At 33.7% G+C, this 19101-nt stretch overlaps 1 protein-coding gene across 2 annotated transcripts; it reads left to right on the forward strand.

Annotated features, from left to right (window-relative positions):
• The first annotated feature begins 787 nt into the window (after positions 1-787).
• On the forward strand, positions 788-12536 carry LOC110658538 (B3 domain-containing transcription repressor VAL1). 2 transcript variants are annotated; one of them, XM_058137579.1, is made up of 14 exons: positions 788-1063; positions 1278-1415; positions 5859-5940; positions 6139-6240; positions 6741-7399; positions 7519-7615; positions 7717-7891; positions 8401-8477; positions 8595-8622; positions 8748-9001; positions 10309-10358; positions 11020-11133; positions 11253-11320; positions 11647-12536. In XM_058137579.1, exons 2-14 carry the CDS (start codon positions 1303-1305, stop codon positions 12345-12347), a joined length of 2520 nt encoding a protein of 839 aa, XP_057993562.1. In that variant the 5' UTR covers positions 788-1063; positions 1278-1302; the 3' UTR covers positions 12348-12536. The 2 variants fall into 2 exon arrangements, with proteins under 2 accessions (XP_057993562.1, XP_057993561.1); XM_058137578.1 differs by having other exon boundaries at positions 789-1063; positions 8595-8652.
• The last annotated feature ends 6565 nt before the right edge of the window (positions 12537-19101 follow it).

Raw genomic sequence — 19101 nt, forward strand, 5'->3', positions numbered from 1 at the left:
TATCTCATAAAAATTAAATTAGTCATATTACTAATTTATTTATGAAATTAATAAATTTTACTTTTTAATACATGTTAAATAGTGACATATTACTCCCTCAGTTCCATTTAAAGTGAATTTTTAAGATTTTTGCATAATGATTAAGAAAATATTTAGATAGTATTATTTTTATATAAAAAATAATAATAATTAATTAAAGTGCCCTTAAAATGTAAAAAGGTAATAAGAATAGATAAATGCATGGGGAATAATAATAGATAAAAATAAAGTTGAAAAAAATAATTAATATTTTGTTAATTTATTAAATGATAAATAATGTGAAATAATTTTTTTTAAATATCACTTAAAATGTAAAGAAAGGAGTAGTAAATTAATAAATAAATAACTATTTAAAAAACTTAAAAATTGGTTAGGATAAATAAAAATAAGTTTATTTTTATGAGATGAGAGTATTTTAAATAGTTTTTGCTTAGACAACTACAAGTACTTCAAAAGGCCAGTGGGAGCGTTTGTATATATATATATATATATATATATATATATATATATATATTTTTTTTTTTATTGAAATTAATATGCAACTCCCTGTCACCCTATCACCCTTATCTCCAAATCACAGGTCACGGAATCCCACGAAACCATCGGGCCATCGGATCACTGTCCGAAATGCACAGCCTTTCTCACAGCGAAGCCATAATTTCTTTTTTAGAATTAAAAAAAAAAAGAAAAAAAGAAAAGGGAAGACTTGGTAAGCGGTGTGCCTTCAAGTGTCGTGCATGCATTTTATGCATCTGTTGCTTTGCATGCATTCTCTCTCTTCTGTCTCTCTCTAAGTCTAACCCCCGCGCCCCCATATATTTACTTACATACACACTATATGTAGAGAGAGGGGACAAAGAAGCAAACACGCCTTCTTTGTTTGGTCTTCGCTCACATACCCACCATCGCCGTTACGCTTCTGAGCTCTGTTCTTCTTCTAACCGCTCCTTTACCGTCTTTTGCCTCACCTTTACTTCCACTTGGACCGCTATTACTCGCTAATTTCAATGTTTTTCTTATCAAGGTATTAAAATTCACAGATTGATCGATTGCTTTCTTGATTTTAATGTTTGGGATTATTGGATTTTTTTAATACGACATTGATTTGAATTTGATTACGTGTGTGTGTGCATGAATGTAAGGGAGGTGGTCGAATTTTTTTATTTTTTGATCTGTCGTGGGTTTTTGTTAGGAGGGATTTTGATTTGGGGTTTTTGTTGTGTGGTTATGGTTGGAAGGATTGATTTTTCGTTTTGGGATTAAATGGGGTCCAAGATTTGCATGAATGCATTGTGTAGAACTACTACGACCCGTGAATGGAAGAGGGGCTGGCGTTTGCGATCTGGTGGATATGCTTATCTCTGCTATACTTGCGGGTAATTTTTGTTCTATTTTTAGATTTTTCTTGCTTAAAGTTCGTCTATTAGCTGTTCTATTTTAGTTGGTTCAATGCTGTCAGGGATTTTAGGGATATGATTAGATTTAAGATTTTCATGGATTTGATTTTTTTTGGATATTTTTGTGGATTGGATTTGGATTTCTGTTATGCGCTACATTATGGTATTGGGTGTGTCGTGTAATTAAACATGGAAGAAAAAAAATGTGATGTTATGATTAAGACACCCATAATTAGATAACAATATTAGCAATAATGATTTTTTATTATTGCTAAAAGTAGTTACTGGATATTGTTATAGATTAAAAAGAAGATTTTACGTTACAATGCCAAAAGCAGCTACTGGCTATTGTTATAGATTAATAAGAAGATTTTGCGTTATAATTTCTATGTCCCTGAAAGTGTTGTAAATTTATAAAGGAAACCTTGTTGGATTGAACCATGATGTTTTTGAGCACATAAATTTGAGCACATAAATAATAATGAACTCCGAATAATTGGCTGCATTGTATTTTGTCTGATCTATATGATTTCGTGCTCACAGGGCCAACAAATTATTTGTTTACTGGGAAAGGGATAGCGCAGTGAGAGGGGGGTTTGGACTCTGTAAAAATGTATTTAAAAATTACTTGTTATTGTTTTGGATTTACCTATTGCTTGATCAATTCTGTAATATTGTCAAGTGCCTAATTATTGTATCATACGTCCTCCATCTTGATTAGAAATGGATTCCTGGTATTGATGCATATAAGAGTGAATCTGCCCTGTAGAAACTAATAATACATCATATACCAACATTAGAGGAAGAAGTAGCCTCACTGGTAGCATTCAATAGTTGTTGCCAATAACTCAACTAAACTCAACTAAGCCTTTATCCCAAAAATTTGGGGTCGGCTATATGGATTCACTTTCTACACTCTAAACGATTTTGGGTTAAATTCTCATAAATTTGTAATGCTTCTAGGTCATGTTGTACTACTCTCCTCCAAGTCAATTTAGGTCTACCTCTTTTTTTCTTTCTATCCTCTAACCTAATGTGCTCTACTTGTCTAACTGGAGCCTCCGTATGTCTACGCTTCACATGACCAAACCACCTCAATTTCCCTTCTCTCAACTTATCCTCAATTAGTACCACTCCTACCTTTTCTCTAATACTCTCGTTACGGACTTTATCTAGTCTAGTATGGCTACTTATCCACCTTAATATTCTCATCTCTGCAACTCTTATCTTAGACGCATACGACTCCTTCAATGCTCAACACTCACTACCATATAACATAGTCGGTCGTATGGCTATACGATAAAATTTTCCTTTTAACTTATTGGGAATCTTGCGATCACATAAAACTCCCGTGGCACGTCTCCACTTCAACCATCCGGCTTTAATCCTATGACTAATATCCTCCTCACATCCCCTATTTGAAGGACTGACCCAAGATATTTAAAGTGATTACTTTGGGACAGTACCACTCCATCCAAACTAACTCCTTCCCTATCACCAGTTTAGCCTTCACTTAACTTACAATACATGTATTCTGTCTTCGTTCTGCTTAACTTAAAGCCCTTTGACTCTAGAGTACTTCTCCAAAGCTCTAGCTTTCTATTGACTCCTTCTTGCGTCTCATCTATCAGAACAATATCATCCGCAAATATCATGCACCAAGGAATACTCTCTTGTATATTTTTCGTCAATTCATCTGAAACTAATGTAAAAAGGTAAGGGCTTATAACTGATCCTTGTGTAATCCAATTGAGATCGGAAAATCTCTTGTGTCCCCTCCCACTGTGCGCACAATAGTAGTTGCTCCTTCATACATATCTTTCAACACTTGTATGTACCTAATAGATATCCTCTTTTGTTCTAACACACACCATAGGACATCTCTTGGAACACTATCATAAGCCTTTTCCAAATCAATAAAAACCATGTGTAGATCTTTCTTCACATCTTTATATTTCTCCATCAAGCTTCTAATGAGAAAGATCGCTTCCATAGTTGAACGACCGGGCATGAGGCTAAATTGATTGAGAGAGATAGAAGTATCATGACGTAGTCGATGCTCCACAACTCTCTTGCACAACTTTATAGTATGGCTCATGAGTTTAATTCCCCTATAGTTCGAGCAAATCTGTATGTCTTCCTTATTTTTAAAAATAGGTACTAAAATACTCCTCCTCCATTCATCGGGTATTTTCTTTGAGTTTAGAATCTTATTAAATAATTTAGTTAATCATGCCACTCCCATATCTCCCAAACACTTCCACACTTCAATTGTTATTCCATCGGTTCCACAGGCTTTATCCACTTTCATTCTCTTAAGTGCTTCCTTTACTTCTAAAGATCTAATCCTTCTATTATAATTCACATTCTTTTCTATCGTTCTATAGTTTATATTCATGCTATTACCATTTTGACTATTATTAAAGAGATCATTAAAATAATTTCTCCGTCTTTCTTTAATGTCCTTATCTTTTACCAACACTTTTCCTTCTTTATCCTTAATGCACCTAACTTGATTGAGATCTTGACATTTCCTTTCTCTCTTCCTTGCTAATCTATAAATATCTTTCTCCCCTTCTTTAGTTCCAAGTTTCTCATCTAAGTTTTCGAATGCCTATGCTCTTGCTTGACTAACTGCATTTTTTGCCTCTTTCTTTGCTATCTTGTACTGTTCATATGCCTCATTATTATCACAATTAGGTAATTTCTTATACCATTCCCTTTTTCTCTTCACTGCCTTTTGTACTTCCTCATTCCACCACCATCTCTCTTTTGAGTGTGGTCCATGTCCTTTAGACTCTCCAAGTACTTTTCTAGCTACTTCTCTAATCTTTGATGCCATCTGTATCCACATATCATTGGCCTCCATATTCAGCTTCCATGCTTCGGACTCGAGAAGCTCATTTTTGAACTTCACTTGCTTTACTACTTTGAACTCCCACCACTTTGTTCGAGCTACACTATTTCTTCTGACCTTACTTGAATTGTTCCTAAACTTGACATCCAAGACCACTAACCGATGTTGACTTGTTAAAGTCTCTCCTAGAATGACCTTGCAATCCTTGCATAGAGCTCTATTTGTCTTCCTAGTTAAGAGGAAGTCCATTTGGCTTCTATGTTGCCCACTTTTGAAAGTTACTAAATATGACTCTCTTTTTATAAAGTAGGTATTTGCTAGTATTAGGTCGTATGTCATAGCAAAATCCAGTATGCTTTTTCCCTCCTCATTTCGACTACCAAAGCCAAAACCTCCATGAACATTCTCATAGCCTTGCCTATCACTTCCTACATGTCCATTCAAATCTCCACCAATGAAAATATTCTCTTCATTCGGTATGCTTTGCATTAAATCATCCATATCTTCCCAAAACCTTTGTTTACTCTCATTATCATGTCCTATTTGTGGGGCATAATCACTAACTATATTTATTGTTTTTCCTTCTAGTACTAGCTTTACTAGTATAATTTTATCTCCTACTCTGTTCTTATTTCTCTTCTTTCCGGTAAACCACAGTTTGTACCCTGAATTACCCACTTTCTTGCTTTTCTCTCCTACCCATTTAGTCTCCTGAATGCAATCAATATTCACCCTTCTTCTTTCCAAGGTATCTACAAGCTCCATTAATTTTCCTGTAAGTGATCCAACATTTCAATTACCCACCCTGATCCTCCTCCTACCCTGTTCCTTCCTAATTGGTCTCCTTTTATGATATCTTCTATTGTTTTCTATGTCTATCTTGTGTTTTGTTCCACTATCTGTTATACTATCTATCCTATGGACTAACTTCTTTACCCACACCCGTCCATGATGTGGGAACCCTTGCTCACTCAATATTACACCCGGGCGCCGACATGGCGCGTCGCTTTCGGTGAACGCCTTACACCCTTGCATATTTCTCACTACACCCGGGCTCTGATGTAGCGCGTCGTTAATAGAGGACGCCTCAACGTTTATAACTAAGAGTTGAAAATTTTTTTCCGTCTTTTATCTAGCTTCTTGACGCCTTAGTTGTGGTTTTCTTTTTATGAATTTTATGGCTGCTTTAAGCTTTATAGTCATCTGGAAAAGGATTTTCCTATGCTTTGTGTTGTGCAATTATGAAATGATGTTTGTTTCATTATTTTTCAGAGTTTTTAACTTTCATATTAATGCTAAATTCCGTGTATCTATTGGGAGATGCTTTATCTTCAGTTTAACAAATATTCTGTTTCTGATCCATCATTTTGTTTGCTTTAAAATTTTTCTTGTATATGTATATGATGCTTTATCTTCAGTTTAACAAATATTCTGTTTCTGATCCATCATTTTGTTTGCTTTAAAATTTTTCTTGTATATATATATATATATATATATATATATATATATATATTAATTCATCAATTTATCCTTGTTCATTTTATTTGATGTGCCTTATACCATAGATCTGCATATGAGAATTCAATTTACTGTGATACATTCCACTTGGAAGAATCTGGTTGGAGGGAATGTAATATATGTAGTAAGGTAAGCCATATAGCCAATACTCACCTTGATTTTATTTTATTTCTTCTATATCTTCTCATTCTTTAGCTTAACCTATTCAAGTCTCATTGAAATTGATAGCAAATAATAATAATAATAATAATAATAATAATAATAATAATAATAATAATAATAATAATAATAATAAAATAAAGAGGTCTAATTGAATTGACATGGCAGCGACTTCATTGTGGATGCATAGCATCTTCGTCTTTACTTGAGATTTTGGACTTTGGCGGTATTGGGTGTACTAGCTGTACAAGAAGTTCTCAACTTCACTCGGTAAGATGAATAGCTCCTGGTATTTCAAATTGTCATAATCAGCATATTTGTATAATGGCTTGATTCTGTTTTAATTTGTTAGTGCTACTGGTCAGCATCAAAATGTGGAGTGAAAATTTGTTTTAGCCTTCTAGGTAAACAATATCAAAATGTATTACAAGAATTACTGTTTTAGTGACTTTTATATCTTGATTTGTCCCCTTTTTCGTGATGCTATCTAATACTATCTTATAGATCATATGGGTTCAAGGTTATTGCTTGCTTATACAGAGATAGTTATTATGATAATGGAAATTGGAAAATAGCTGATTAATTATGGAAACTCATTTTATAGAAAAATTTGTTTTGTACATATATATTCCTATTAGTTGGTTTGTTAAGGTGTTGTTAGCATTTGATGATAACTTTGCCAACAGTTGTTATAAGATTTGTCTGCCAGAGATGTAGAGTTTTAATGGCTTCTTACAAATTTTTGTTCATTTTCTTTTCTCGTGTTGTAGATCCATAGCTATGACATTTCCAATTGTTTTGGTTCATCAACGACAAATAATGCTGGTGATCTGGAATCCTTTCCTCCAGAAAATCAAGTGGCTGCTAGTACTCTTAATGAGGGAAAACTTGCACAGTTGTGCAGACTCATGGAGGCTAATGAACCAAACCTTTTGTGTCAGTCTGAAGGACCTGACAAAAATGCAAGTCTTGGGCAATTCAGACAAGAGGAGATCGTACAAATAATTGGGGAAGCTGGCATAGGGTTCTCAGATGCATCTCAATCATCAGTTGGAGAATCTAAATTTGCCAATCCAGACACTATTAGATCAATATTAGAGATGAAGGATATGCATGGATCACTTGCTCCGTCTTTGAGTATGACATTGGGAGCTCCATCAGGAACTACAAGCTTTGTTCCATATCCTTGTGGAGTTGTTGAAGGAAGAGATAAAAGCAAAACACCTCCCTTTCAGCAAGGTCAAAGCTCTCGCCCAATTTTGCCCAAGCCCTCAAAACCTGGCCCTGCTGGGAGTTCAAAGACCAGTAAGGCTGTAGTTCCTGAGTTGCGCATTGCAAGACCACCTGCTGAGGGGCAGGGGAAGAATCAGTTACTTCCCCGTTATTGGCCGAGGATCACTGATCAAGAGCTGCAAAAATTGTCTGGAGAGTATCCTTTAGTTTTAAGTTATATTTGTTAGATATACCTTCTTCATTGAAATTTATGTATTCCCTTATTTATCATTTAGTCCTTCAAATAGTGTTAACCTTAAGTATGCTATCTACCAGCTTGAATTCCAATATTGTGCCATTGTTTGAGAAGGTTCTCAGTGCCAGTGATGCTGGTCGGATTGGTCGATTAGTTCTCCCAAAAGCATGTGCTGAAGTAAGTTTTAAACTGTGGAGGCTGTGTCTGTTTTTTCCCACCCCGATATTCCCTCTCTTCTCTTTTTCTTTTGTACTTCTGTAAACTGTAGGCTGTTGCAGGCATATTTTCCTCCTATTTCTCAATCTGAAGGCCTTCCTTTAAGGATTCAAGATGTGAAGGGGAGAGAATGGACATTTCAGTTCAGATTTTGGCCCAATAACAACAGTAGGATGTATGTCTTGGAGGGTGTAACCCCATGTATACAGTCTATGCAATTACAAGCAGGCGATACAAGTATGCATGCTCAATTCTTGTTCAAATGTCAATATTAGTACATATGTGCTCAAGATATGTGTTACGTACTTGATGCTAAATTTTATGTTTTAGCATACAGAACAAATGAGCAAGGGATATATGCATGCTTGATTCGATTCTTGCTTAAATGTTGACATTAATATCTGTATGCTCAAGATATATACATTACTTATTATAACTGTAGCTATTGATAATGAACTGGTCTATAAGGAAACCTTTTGTGGGCTGAGTTGGTGGTTATGGCTTCGACATTAATGAAAAAAAAAAAATATATGACTAGATTTAGCATGAACATAGATGCTCTGAACCAAATCAATTCACCAAATTCTTTTATTTTTCTCCATTTTTATGGAATTTAATTTTTTTCCAAAAGGACCGCACTAATGCTGCTGCATCTCCTTTCTATATGATCTCATATTTTTACTTCTCTCCCTCAATGGATGTGAATATGAACTCCATCTTCTAATTTGCTCTCTTTTTTATTGAAGTAACATTCAGCCAGAAGGATCCTGGAGGCAAGCTTGTCATAGGATTTCGCAAGGCGAGAAACAACTCAGATATGCAGGTTAAGCCTCATTAGAACATTTCACTTCACTTTCTTGTTCTTTTACTTTCAGCTGCTATTTGTCTTTCATATATCTTTCAAACTTCTATATTCTTAATTCTCTTGTTAAATTAACAGGAAGCCCAAACAACTGCACTTCCTATTGGTACTGCTTCAACAGAAACTTCTTTTTCTGGTATTTTTGCAGTAAGTGGTGGTTCTGGTCTTTTCCAAATTTTTTATGAAAGCAAGAATCCTCACCTAAATGTCTGTCTGTACTTTTGAGTTAAGCTGTCGGGGATATTGGCTGGAACAAGGGTGGGAGTCATGGTGGCACAATAAATGGGGATGCACAATCCCTAGCAATGGCTGAGAAGAAGAGGACTCGGAATATTGGACCTAAGAGTAAGAGACTACTCATGCATAGTGAAGATGCTTTGGAGCTGCGACTTACATGGGAGGAAGCACAGGACTTGCTTCGTCCACCCCCAAATGTCAAGCCAAGCATTGTCACAATTGAGGACCATGAATTGGAAGAATATGATGTAAGTTTCTGATGTTCAACATTTTTGTTTGTTTATCTAATGTCAGTTATATATGGAGTGATGATTTAATGTATTCAGAAGTTTAAATTGCATGAGTGATCATATGTCATTTAATTCCACTTGATCATTGAACTTCAATATGTTCCAACCATCTCTAAACTTCTGTTGGTGTGTCAAGCGTGGTACTTCCTGTCAGGTCCTGTTAAGAGATGCTTACGGAATGTTTACATTGTGAATCTGGTGATCCCTAGAGGCAAAAGGGACAGGACTTTAACTCTGTTATATGTACTTCCTTTTATCTTTGATGTGTCTATCAGAAATGAGCCATTCTGTTTATGTCTGAGATTTTCAAAGCATATCTAAAATTCCTGTTCATTCAAAGTTGTCATCCCCATTTCTCACTATGGTAGAACCGCGTCCAAGAAGAAGGCTTTTTTTTTTTTCCTTTTTTTATCTAAAATGAGGAAACCCTAAAACCCTCATTCTGTCCAAAACAACTCAACCACAATCTGAGGCAGTTCTCACATTGTTGGAACCGTCTCAGTCATGGACTGATGCAAGTCCAAGAAGAAGGCTTTTTTCTCTTTTAATCTAAAATGAGGGAACCCTAAAACCCTCATTCTGTCCAAAACAACTCAACCACAATCTGAGCCCATGTAGGGTAGGCCTCTGCAAAACCAAACCTACATAATCTTAATCAAGACTCTTTGAAATACTGCTATTCATGCAATTAGGCAATAGCAGTCACCCCATCTCACCCATTTGCAATGCAAGAACCCAATTTCAAGCAAACAAACACTAAAAGAAAAGAGAAAAAAAAAGGGGGAAAGAGCTTAAATCATTGCCATCTGTAGTTTTAATTTGGTGTTTTCCTAGCTTCACCAAACTGCAAACAGGGAAACAAAACTCAATCTCCTTGTCAACTCATCTTGTCTCAATACCTTATGCTTAATAATTTTGCCCCAGCCCCCCTCTCTCTCACACAGACCATGGCAAGCAGCAATTTGCTGCCTGAACTTCTCATAGCATGCACTTATGGAAGAGAGACTTCCTTTTTCTTCCTTCAGGATTGTGCAGTCATGTAGGCCAGTAGACAAGCTTATTTGTCTCTTATGGAGACTCGACGGAAAGGACACATCAACAATTTCATGTAGTCTATATGGAAAAAAATGAGGTTTTGTGGGCAAAGTAAAATGAACAAGTTTCGTAACTGCCTTCACAAGTTGCCCATATTGGAACTATACATTTTAAATTCTGAGTTTTTGTTTATGGTTAAATTTGTGATCAATGTTGTTTATCTTGTTTAGGAGCCTCCAGTTTTTGGCAAGAGAACCATATTCACTGATCGATCGTCTTGGTAAGAAATTATCTAATCATTTTATTCATTCTGCATTGACAGAGAGGAAGAAATGATGGTTTTTTTCTTAAGTTGCTGATAAGTGATAATGGAAATGTGGCAGTTCTTTCAGCTGAGGTTTGATGATATATAATACCTTTTATATTTGCATGGTGTCCATTGTAATGCACAACGCTAATGCATTCTCAAACTCTAACCTAATTTGGATCAAGGTCCTGTTTGTTTTGAAAAACCAAGGGATGATACAATGCGAAATTCCTTGTTATTGATGAAAACCGAGGCATTATAGCATGTTCTTTCCAGTTTTCTTGCTGCTTTCAACCTTTAATTTTGAAAAAAGAGAGATGCATTGGCTCATTCTTTTTTTTTTCTTCCTTTTATGCTCGCATTCTTGTTTTTCTGTCGTTTTATGCCTTTTCATTCCCCTCTTTTGTCCTATCTTTCTCTTTTCAAAATCCTCTCTCTCAAAATCATGATCATCATCCTATTATTATTGTTGTTGTCCTTGTTATCATCAGTATTCTCTTCACAAGCACTGCAACAATGATAACTACATTATATGGCAAGCAATATGACACTGTTCTCTGCATGAAAATTTCCATTTAGTGAAGTGCTCAATATAATTTGTATTGGCTGCTGATTTTATCAATCCTTCATTCAGGGGACAGGAACAATGGGCTCAATGTGATGATTGCTCTAAATGGCGAAAGTTGCCAGAGGATGCTCTTCTTCCTCCAAAGTGGACCTGTTCAGATAACGTTTGGGATTCAAGCAGGTTTGAAGTTTTTTCTCTCTTCATATTTTTGGTATTATTTTGGAGTATTTCTTGTGAAAATCTTTAATTAATCAGACATGGCTTTTTAATTTATTTTCTGGTCTACAATGTGCTTCTAGGTGTTCATGTTCTGCACCAGAGGAGATGAGTCCAAAGGATTTGGATAATCTTCTTAGAGTGAGCAAAGGTATACTCACCCTTTGCACCTTCTACCTACAAATAGGAACCAAGTTACTGAACAACTTTTACGCATGTCATGTGGATAAAGATTACATGTTTCAGATTCATGCATTATGCTTCAATTTAGACAAAGACCCAAGTTTTATGACCCTTAGTTCTCTTGAATAATCTTATTACATGCATTGCATGGTCAATCTCATTTTAATTGTGGGAATTGAATGGTCATGGTGATACCTTTATTAAGGCTTTCAATTAGAATGTAGGACTTTTATCCTCAGTGAATCTTAATATTATCCGTTTTTTTTTTTTCTCCATCTCTTCATCTGTTCCCAGATTTCAAGAAGCGAAGGATCCTAGAGAGACATAAGCCATCCCCTGACCGTGAGCTTTCTGGCTTAGATGCTTTGGCTAGTGCAGCAGTTTTAGGAGACAATATAGGCGACTCAGATGAGCCGTTGGTTGGAGCCACAACAAAGCATCCCCGGCATCGCCCTGGCTGTACTTGCATTGTTTGTATTCAGCCACCTAGTGGCAAGGGCAAGCACAAACCCACATGTACATGCAATGTGTGCATGACAGTAAAGCGCCGCTTTAAAACCCTCATGCTGCGTAAGAAAAAACGTCAATCAGAGCGTGAAGCTGAAATTTCCCAGGGCAATAATGACCGCAAGGATGAATCTGAAATGATTAGCACATTGAGTGATGCACTGTTGACTGTAAATAATTCAGAGAATGAAGTTGGTCCAAACAAAAAGCAAACCGAGGTTGCTGAAACCAGTGCTGGACAAATAGACCTAAATTGTCATCCTAACCGCGAGGAAATGCAGGTGGATGTACCAGGATTGAGCATGATGAACATTGATGAACCATTTGACAATTATATTAAGCAAAATGGACTTGCAAACTTGATGTGTGAGAGACAGTCTAGTTTTGCTTCTTGTTTACATTCACAAACCAATGGGGAAAATTTGAGAAGGCTGTCTGATGAAGCATATCCAGAAGATTCTATGGATTCGAATCCGAGAGGTGATTGAGAATACTGTGAATGCAATTTAGAGGGAAACAATATTTGTGAATGATTTCCATTCATAGTTTTCGATGTGTTTTTTTTTTTTTTTCTTCTCCAAAGGGGTGGTGCCATACATCTGATCTCATTAGTTAGGGAATGTAATTTTGTTATGTTGTATTCTAGTTATTAAATTCTCTCTCTGCCGAGTCACATATATCATCTGTTTATAACATATGATTAGATATTCAAAATGGAAACATATTTATTTAATTGGCCACACAGAAATTGGAAAATATTAAGAGTAGAAGCGAGCTAAGTAACAACAACAAAGGGACTAATTGGTTAAAGAGAATAAAAAAAATAAATAAATAAAATAAAAAAAAACAACTGGAAAAAGAAGTGAAATCAATGGGGTGAGTGAGTTTGCGTTAAGTTTTTTTAAAAATTAAAAATTTAATTTTGAAAATTTAATTTAATATATTTCTGTAATTCAGTTTGATTTGATTTTTAATTAAAAAAAATTCTATTGAATTGGATGAAAAAAATAAGTTTAGTATGAAACACAAATTAATAAATTAAATCGAAATACATCAAATGTTCATTCCTAGTAGTTGAGAAGTAGGATTATTTGTCAAACTTTAAATCAACAATGTAGATTTCACTGAAGTGCAACATTTTTGTTGAAATCTGATCGCAGTTTAAATTTTTGAAAATGGTTTAGAGGCTCAATTTGATTGAGATATTTCACTCTACTTCTCTTGAAACCAATCGATAATCTTATTCTCTACTATGAGTTGTATCCTTAGGCTCAATCTTCATTGCTTTGTTGTAGAAGGTTCATGATTGAAAAATAACCTTTCAAATTCCAATACCTATATTTGGTTGGAGGATCTCCTTTTTATGGTTAGCAATGGTTCTTTGATGTGGTCAATATGTTCTTCTACCTTTTTGAGTATTGATTGATTGATAGATATGAGTTTTTTTTTTTTTTTTTTTTTTTTTTTTTTTTTTAAAATATTTTATTAATTTGAAATTGACAAAAAAAAAATGTAAATCAACGCATTACATTTTTGTACAAATAAACTAATTATACATATAAAAATTAATATAAAGAATTAATAAGATTTGATAGTGTTGACAGAACATGTAAATTGACAAATAGATGGGCTACACATAGGCCGGGTCATGGTTTGGTTTGTATTGTGAATTAGACTGGGTCAAACCGAGACTGGAACTAGTCAATGATTCTAGTCCTTGAACTGAATCGAGACCATTTGGGTGTGGGGTGGGGGTAGGGCAATTACAGTTTCCCCTCCTGTGAACTAGAATTGGAATTGTCCGGTTCGAACCAACGGTTCAGTCCAGTTTTGGTTCAATTTAAAATTTTTCAATTTTTTTATATTTTTTCTATATAATATATATTATTTTGAGCATTTTTAATTCTTGAACTATAATCAAATACCATGCGCAATAATTTATGGAGTTTAGAATTTAATTAGCATATTTTAGATTTTTTAATTTAATTTAAAATTTTTAAAATTTTATTTTTTAATATTTTTCTAGACTATGTATATGATTTTGAGCATATTTAATTGTTGGATCATTCTCAAATAAGGTATACAATAATTTTTAAGAAGTTTTTAAGTTAAATAGCATATATAGATTAGATTTTTAGGTTTAATTTGAAATTTTTAAATTTTTATTTTTTTAATATTTTTAATAGGTTACTTAAATAATTTTGAAAATTTTTAATTCTTGAATAATTCTTAAATAAGGAACACAATAATTTCTTATAAATTTTTGAATTTACTTAACATATTTTAAATTTTTTATTTTGTTAAAGTTTAATAAATTTAAAAATATACTCTTGTGTGCTTAAGTTATGGAAATGCCTAAAAAGGGATTTTTTTTTTTAAATTGGTGAATTTTTATAAATTTTATTATTATTATTTTGAAAAAATAATTTATACAAGAATAAGTTTTTTCTTAAAAGAAAAAAGTTTATCATATTGATATATGCATATTATGTAAGATATGTTGGTGTAAAAATTGAAATTTTTATAGATTTTTTAAATTATTTTTGAGAAATTATTTGTATTTTAAATTAATGAAATTGGATATTGAGATGAAAAATATTAGAACTAAATAAGAGAATTTCTTTTGGTTGATTTAAAATAGATAGTGTTAGAATTTTATTAGAATATAATAGGGATTTATTAAATTTTTTGTAAATGAAATTATTTTACAGACTGTAATTTGGACTAATTAATAGACGGTCAGTTTAATTATTATTAGATATCCAAATATAACATTGTTTAATTAAAAATAATGTTAAATCTTGTTAGTAGTATGCCCTAAAGTATATCATTTTGTATGTATCTTATACATATTTTATTAATAAAAGGCAATTTCACTTTTCCGTTTACATAATCTATTTATGTGTAATTGAAAATTTTCATTGATATTTTGTTAGAAATTCTATTATTAAGTTCTTAAGAATATGAGTGATAGTATTTCTAGAATAAAGTATCATAAATTGGTTCACAATCTAGGATACTTCACAAAGGACATAACTTATCCAGAAAGATTGTAATCATGTTTATTCCCAAGGTATTTATATGAGATATAAAAAAGATTGAGTGGTGAGTCTTATGCCACATAATAAACATGATAGGCACTTATACATGATAAGTAGGCCGAACCAGTTATGCTTATGACAAGCACATGGAGTTTACTCTTGTCAATGCATTGTCACATATCATATCAGTGCATATAATCTTTAAACCTGAGATAACACAGTTATCTTGTATATAGGTGGTTTGAGTTTGATATTGCTTTCATTCTTATACAATGTATGGGCACGTGTTGGCTCCTACTAGTTATATATGGAGATATGTGTTAATCAAGATGGAATCCGTTGCCCTAAGTAAATAGGAATGAGATCCTATATTCATTTAATTATTCTTGATGATTTAAGTTACTGGCTAGGACAGATAGATTTAGTTAGGAAAGTGTTTATGACAAGAAAATCTAATTAATCAAGAATTAGAATTAAATGAGAACATAATGTTCATAGCAAATAGAGTTTGACATTAACCATGACTCCATCTAGAATTGAGATTTTGTAATGCAGAGATTCTAGTGCATGGTAACATATGATTATAGGTTCATTGAAGATATTCCTTATTACTGATTGAGTGGCCATGGCATGCTATGCTAGGTGTCAACCATGGTCTATGATGTGCCTGAAATGATTTAGAGAAATCATTTAAGGTAAGAAAGAGTTCTAATGATATTATGGGATAATATCATTTATCATTGCCAATAAGTAATGAGCCTAGTAAGTCACACATCTATACAAGTTAATCACCAAGTAAAATGTGATTTTAATTGATTAATGAAAAAGTTTAATTAATTAATTAAAAAGGCTTGGTTTGCAATAAAATTGCAAAGTCCCTAGCATGACTTGAAACCAAATCTAGGTTATTGGATGTATAGCATAAATTAAATTTATATTTAAATTGTTTAAATATGAATTTAATTGTAAGAAATTAATTAATGGAGATTAATTAATCAATTAATTTATATTTGATATAAATTAATTTGAAGGAGAGAAATTATTATTTTGAGTTGAGAACTCAAATTATAAAATATAAAAGTAAGATCAAATCATATAGTGACAAGTGACACCATGAGATGTTGACACATGGCACCATATGATCTTGCCACTTGTCTTCCTATGATGGAAGACCACTTTTCATCATTTAAATGGAGCTTAACACTTGGCTCCATAGGATTAAGTCAACCAAAAGCAAGATGGGATCTTGTGGTGATATGTGGCAAGGAGTTAGTAAAGTTTGACTTTACTATAGAAGGGGAAAAGGAAGAAAGAGAATTAATTCTCTTCTTCTTCTTCAAAGTGGACGACAACTTGTTGTTCTCCTCCTCTCTTCATTTGTTCATTTTAATTCAAGAAGAAATCCTTGATCTTCTTTGAATTAAAATTGCTAGAAAATGTTTCTAGTGTCCTAAATACCCATTAACCTTTACTAAATCACTAAACCCCATTTTCAAGTGGTTGAATAGGCTTGGGAAGTCAATTTGGGGCTGCCATAGTTGCTTCTTGGTGTGCTTGTGGTGGACAAGCTGGAGGGACTACAATTGGAGTCCTAGAGGCATCAAAAGCAAGAGAATTGCATCAATTGTGCATCAAGAGGTTAGTATTCAAAAACTCCTCTTTTAGTTAGGGTTTAATTGAATTAAATGTTAATTCACAATCTATGATGGCAAATGAAAGTTTAAGAGATGCTAAAATGTGTTTTGGTATGCAATTGGGAATTGGAAATTGATTAGGCACATAACTCATCAAGCATGTGGCATGTAACCCTAGATTAATTTTTGAAATTCAAGCTCCTAATGCCCTTTAATCCATGCTTCCAGTCCTTCAATTAGTATCAGAGCCACTATATTTGCCATTTAGATTGATTATGAGGCTTAATTGTGTGATTGGGTTGATTTGAAGTTGGTTCGGGTCAAGAAAACCCTAAATTTGCCAAACTGCCACAAGAAATATGGCTTGGGCGTGTTCTAGGTTTTTACATGGCCTAGGGCGTGTTTCAGCTTACCCGGGTCGTGTTAATGTGCACCCAGGGGTGTGTCGCTCAATGACACTGGTCGTGTCATTCACGTGCCTCACCTTGTGCCAAAGGTCGCATTTTCACGGTGTGGCCATGTTTTCGCGCACTCCAAGCCGTGTAACCATTACAAGGGCCGTGTTCTTCGTTTAGGGGCGTGTTGGGCTTTTTGGGCTTGATTTTTTGGGCCCATTATGCAAAAGTTATGTAATTTAAGGCCCATAATTAAGCCCAAACCTAATTAAATTATTTAATTAGGATTTTTAATCACACAATTAATTTATGAAAATTTTTTTCATGGAATTAAATTTAGAAAAAGTTTCTAAATTTAAATTTTTTTGAATAAGATTCAAATTTGAATTTTTGTTGAATATGTGATATTCAATTTAATTTTTAAGCATGTATATTTTATTTAATTGTTAAATTTTAAATATGCATGATGGATGATCATGGACAATAAAAGACCAATGTGATTGAATTTATTTATTTATTTTAATTTTTCTTTGGGATGTAAAATAATTAATTTATTTTTAGTGGTATGTATCATAAATGTTATGGTAACTTAGGATGTTTTTTCATTTATTTAAGGACTTTAAAGTCCATATTCTTGTATATTCACCTTGATATGCCAAGGGTTACAATGTAATTGGATTACAAGAACAACAAGGAGGTCAAGAGCATTGGTGGGACTAGTGGGAGGAAATCAAGATCAAGGGTTGATTATATACTCGTTTAGCAACTCTTGTAAAATGAATGCATGAAATATACCTAGAAATGCCCTGATTCAATTCTTAGTGGCTCAGAATTGAATCCCTTAGAAAGTCCATGATCATACCATATTATTTGTTTATCCTTGTATGCATGAGATGTGTATGAATGTATGCAAGTATATGATATATGCATGCCAACTGGATAATGTGCAAAGTGAGACCTTAATAGTAATTAAGCCGACCACGAAATCTTTCAAACAAATAATTAAGTTGGAAATGGTATAATTATGGTAATTATATCATGGCCCTCCAAAGAGGCAATTATTTTAAGAAATTTTAAATACTTGCATTATTAGCTATATGAGCTTGGAAATGAAGCATTTGTTTGAGAGATTTTCTTAAGAATAATTGTTAAGCATAAGATGTTGTAAGTATGTAAATGGTTGGTGGTCAATAATGGATGTGCCTAAAGTCATTAAAATTATTTGCATGCCTACTAGCTCAAAGGGATCAACTTAACTTATGCAATATAAATCAATAATGGATGTGCCTGAGATTTTGAACATTAGAGGCCAAATAAATGATTGAACCTCACATGAGATGTGATGGATAAAGAGTTGCTCACTTATAGTTTATTGTAATTCCAATAATGGATGTGCCTGAGGATGATCAATAAGACTATAAGAATTCAATCACCCACTAGAAATCCATCCAACTAGGATTTTCGTTTCCTACTTTAGAAGTGTAGGATTCGCCAAGTTAGTGGGAGGATCAATTTGATTAAAAGACCATAATTATTTTGGTTAATTACTTGATACATTTGCTAATTAATCTTGTTATTTCTGCAGTTTATTTTCTGATAATAATAAGCACACAACAACCACCACTATTCAATATCCTTGTGAGCATACTTGATCACAACAGGTTGACAGGACCTAACCTTTCTGATTGGCTCAGAAATTTAAAGCTTGTCCTGAACCTAGAACGTATTGGATATGTTCTAGATTCAAAGATTCTTGGTCCCTTACCTCCAGGGGCCACTCCAGAGGAATTAGAGACTTTGGACAAGTGGAAGGAGCATGATATGAGAGCTAGATGCTACATGCTTGCTTCTATGACTAATGAGTTACAGAAGCAACATGAGAACATATAAAGTGCGAATGAGATCCTTCTTCACCTACAAGAGTTGTATGGTGAGCACAGCAGGAATGCTAGATATGAGATATTTAGGCAGCTATTCCTCATGAGGATGTCAGAGGGAAAAAATATAGGAGATAATGTCCACAAAATGATTCGGCTCATTGAGCAGCTGGAACATTTTGATTTTCACATGGATTTCCAACTATAGATGGATTTGATCCTTCAGTCCCTACCAGAGTCATTTGGGAATTTTGTGACAAATTTCCATATAACTAAGCAAGAATTCACTCTAGCT

This window comes from Hevea brasiliensis, chromosome 16 (assembly GCF_030052815.1).
Source record: "Hevea brasiliensis isolate MT/VB/25A 57/8 chromosome 16, ASM3005281v1, whole genome shotgun sequence".
Taxonomy (NCBI): domain Eukaryota; kingdom Viridiplantae; phylum Streptophyta; class Magnoliopsida; order Malpighiales; family Euphorbiaceae; genus Hevea; species Hevea brasiliensis.

Excerpts from the sequence above, each read along its gene's own strand:
- LOC110658538 (XM_058137578.1), top strand. The coding sequence starts at position 1,303 with ATGGGGTCCAAGATTTGCATGAATGCATTGTGTAGAACTACTACGACC. Across the intron at positions 5,941-6,138 it reads AATGTAATATATGTAGTAAG|CGACTTCATTGTGGATGCAT; the intron begins GTAAGCCATATA and ends TTGACATGGCAG. Across the intron at positions 11,134-11,252 it reads AACGTTTGGGATTCAAGCAG|GTGTTCATGTTCTGCACCAG; the intron begins GTTTGAAGTTTT and ends ATGTGCTTCTAG.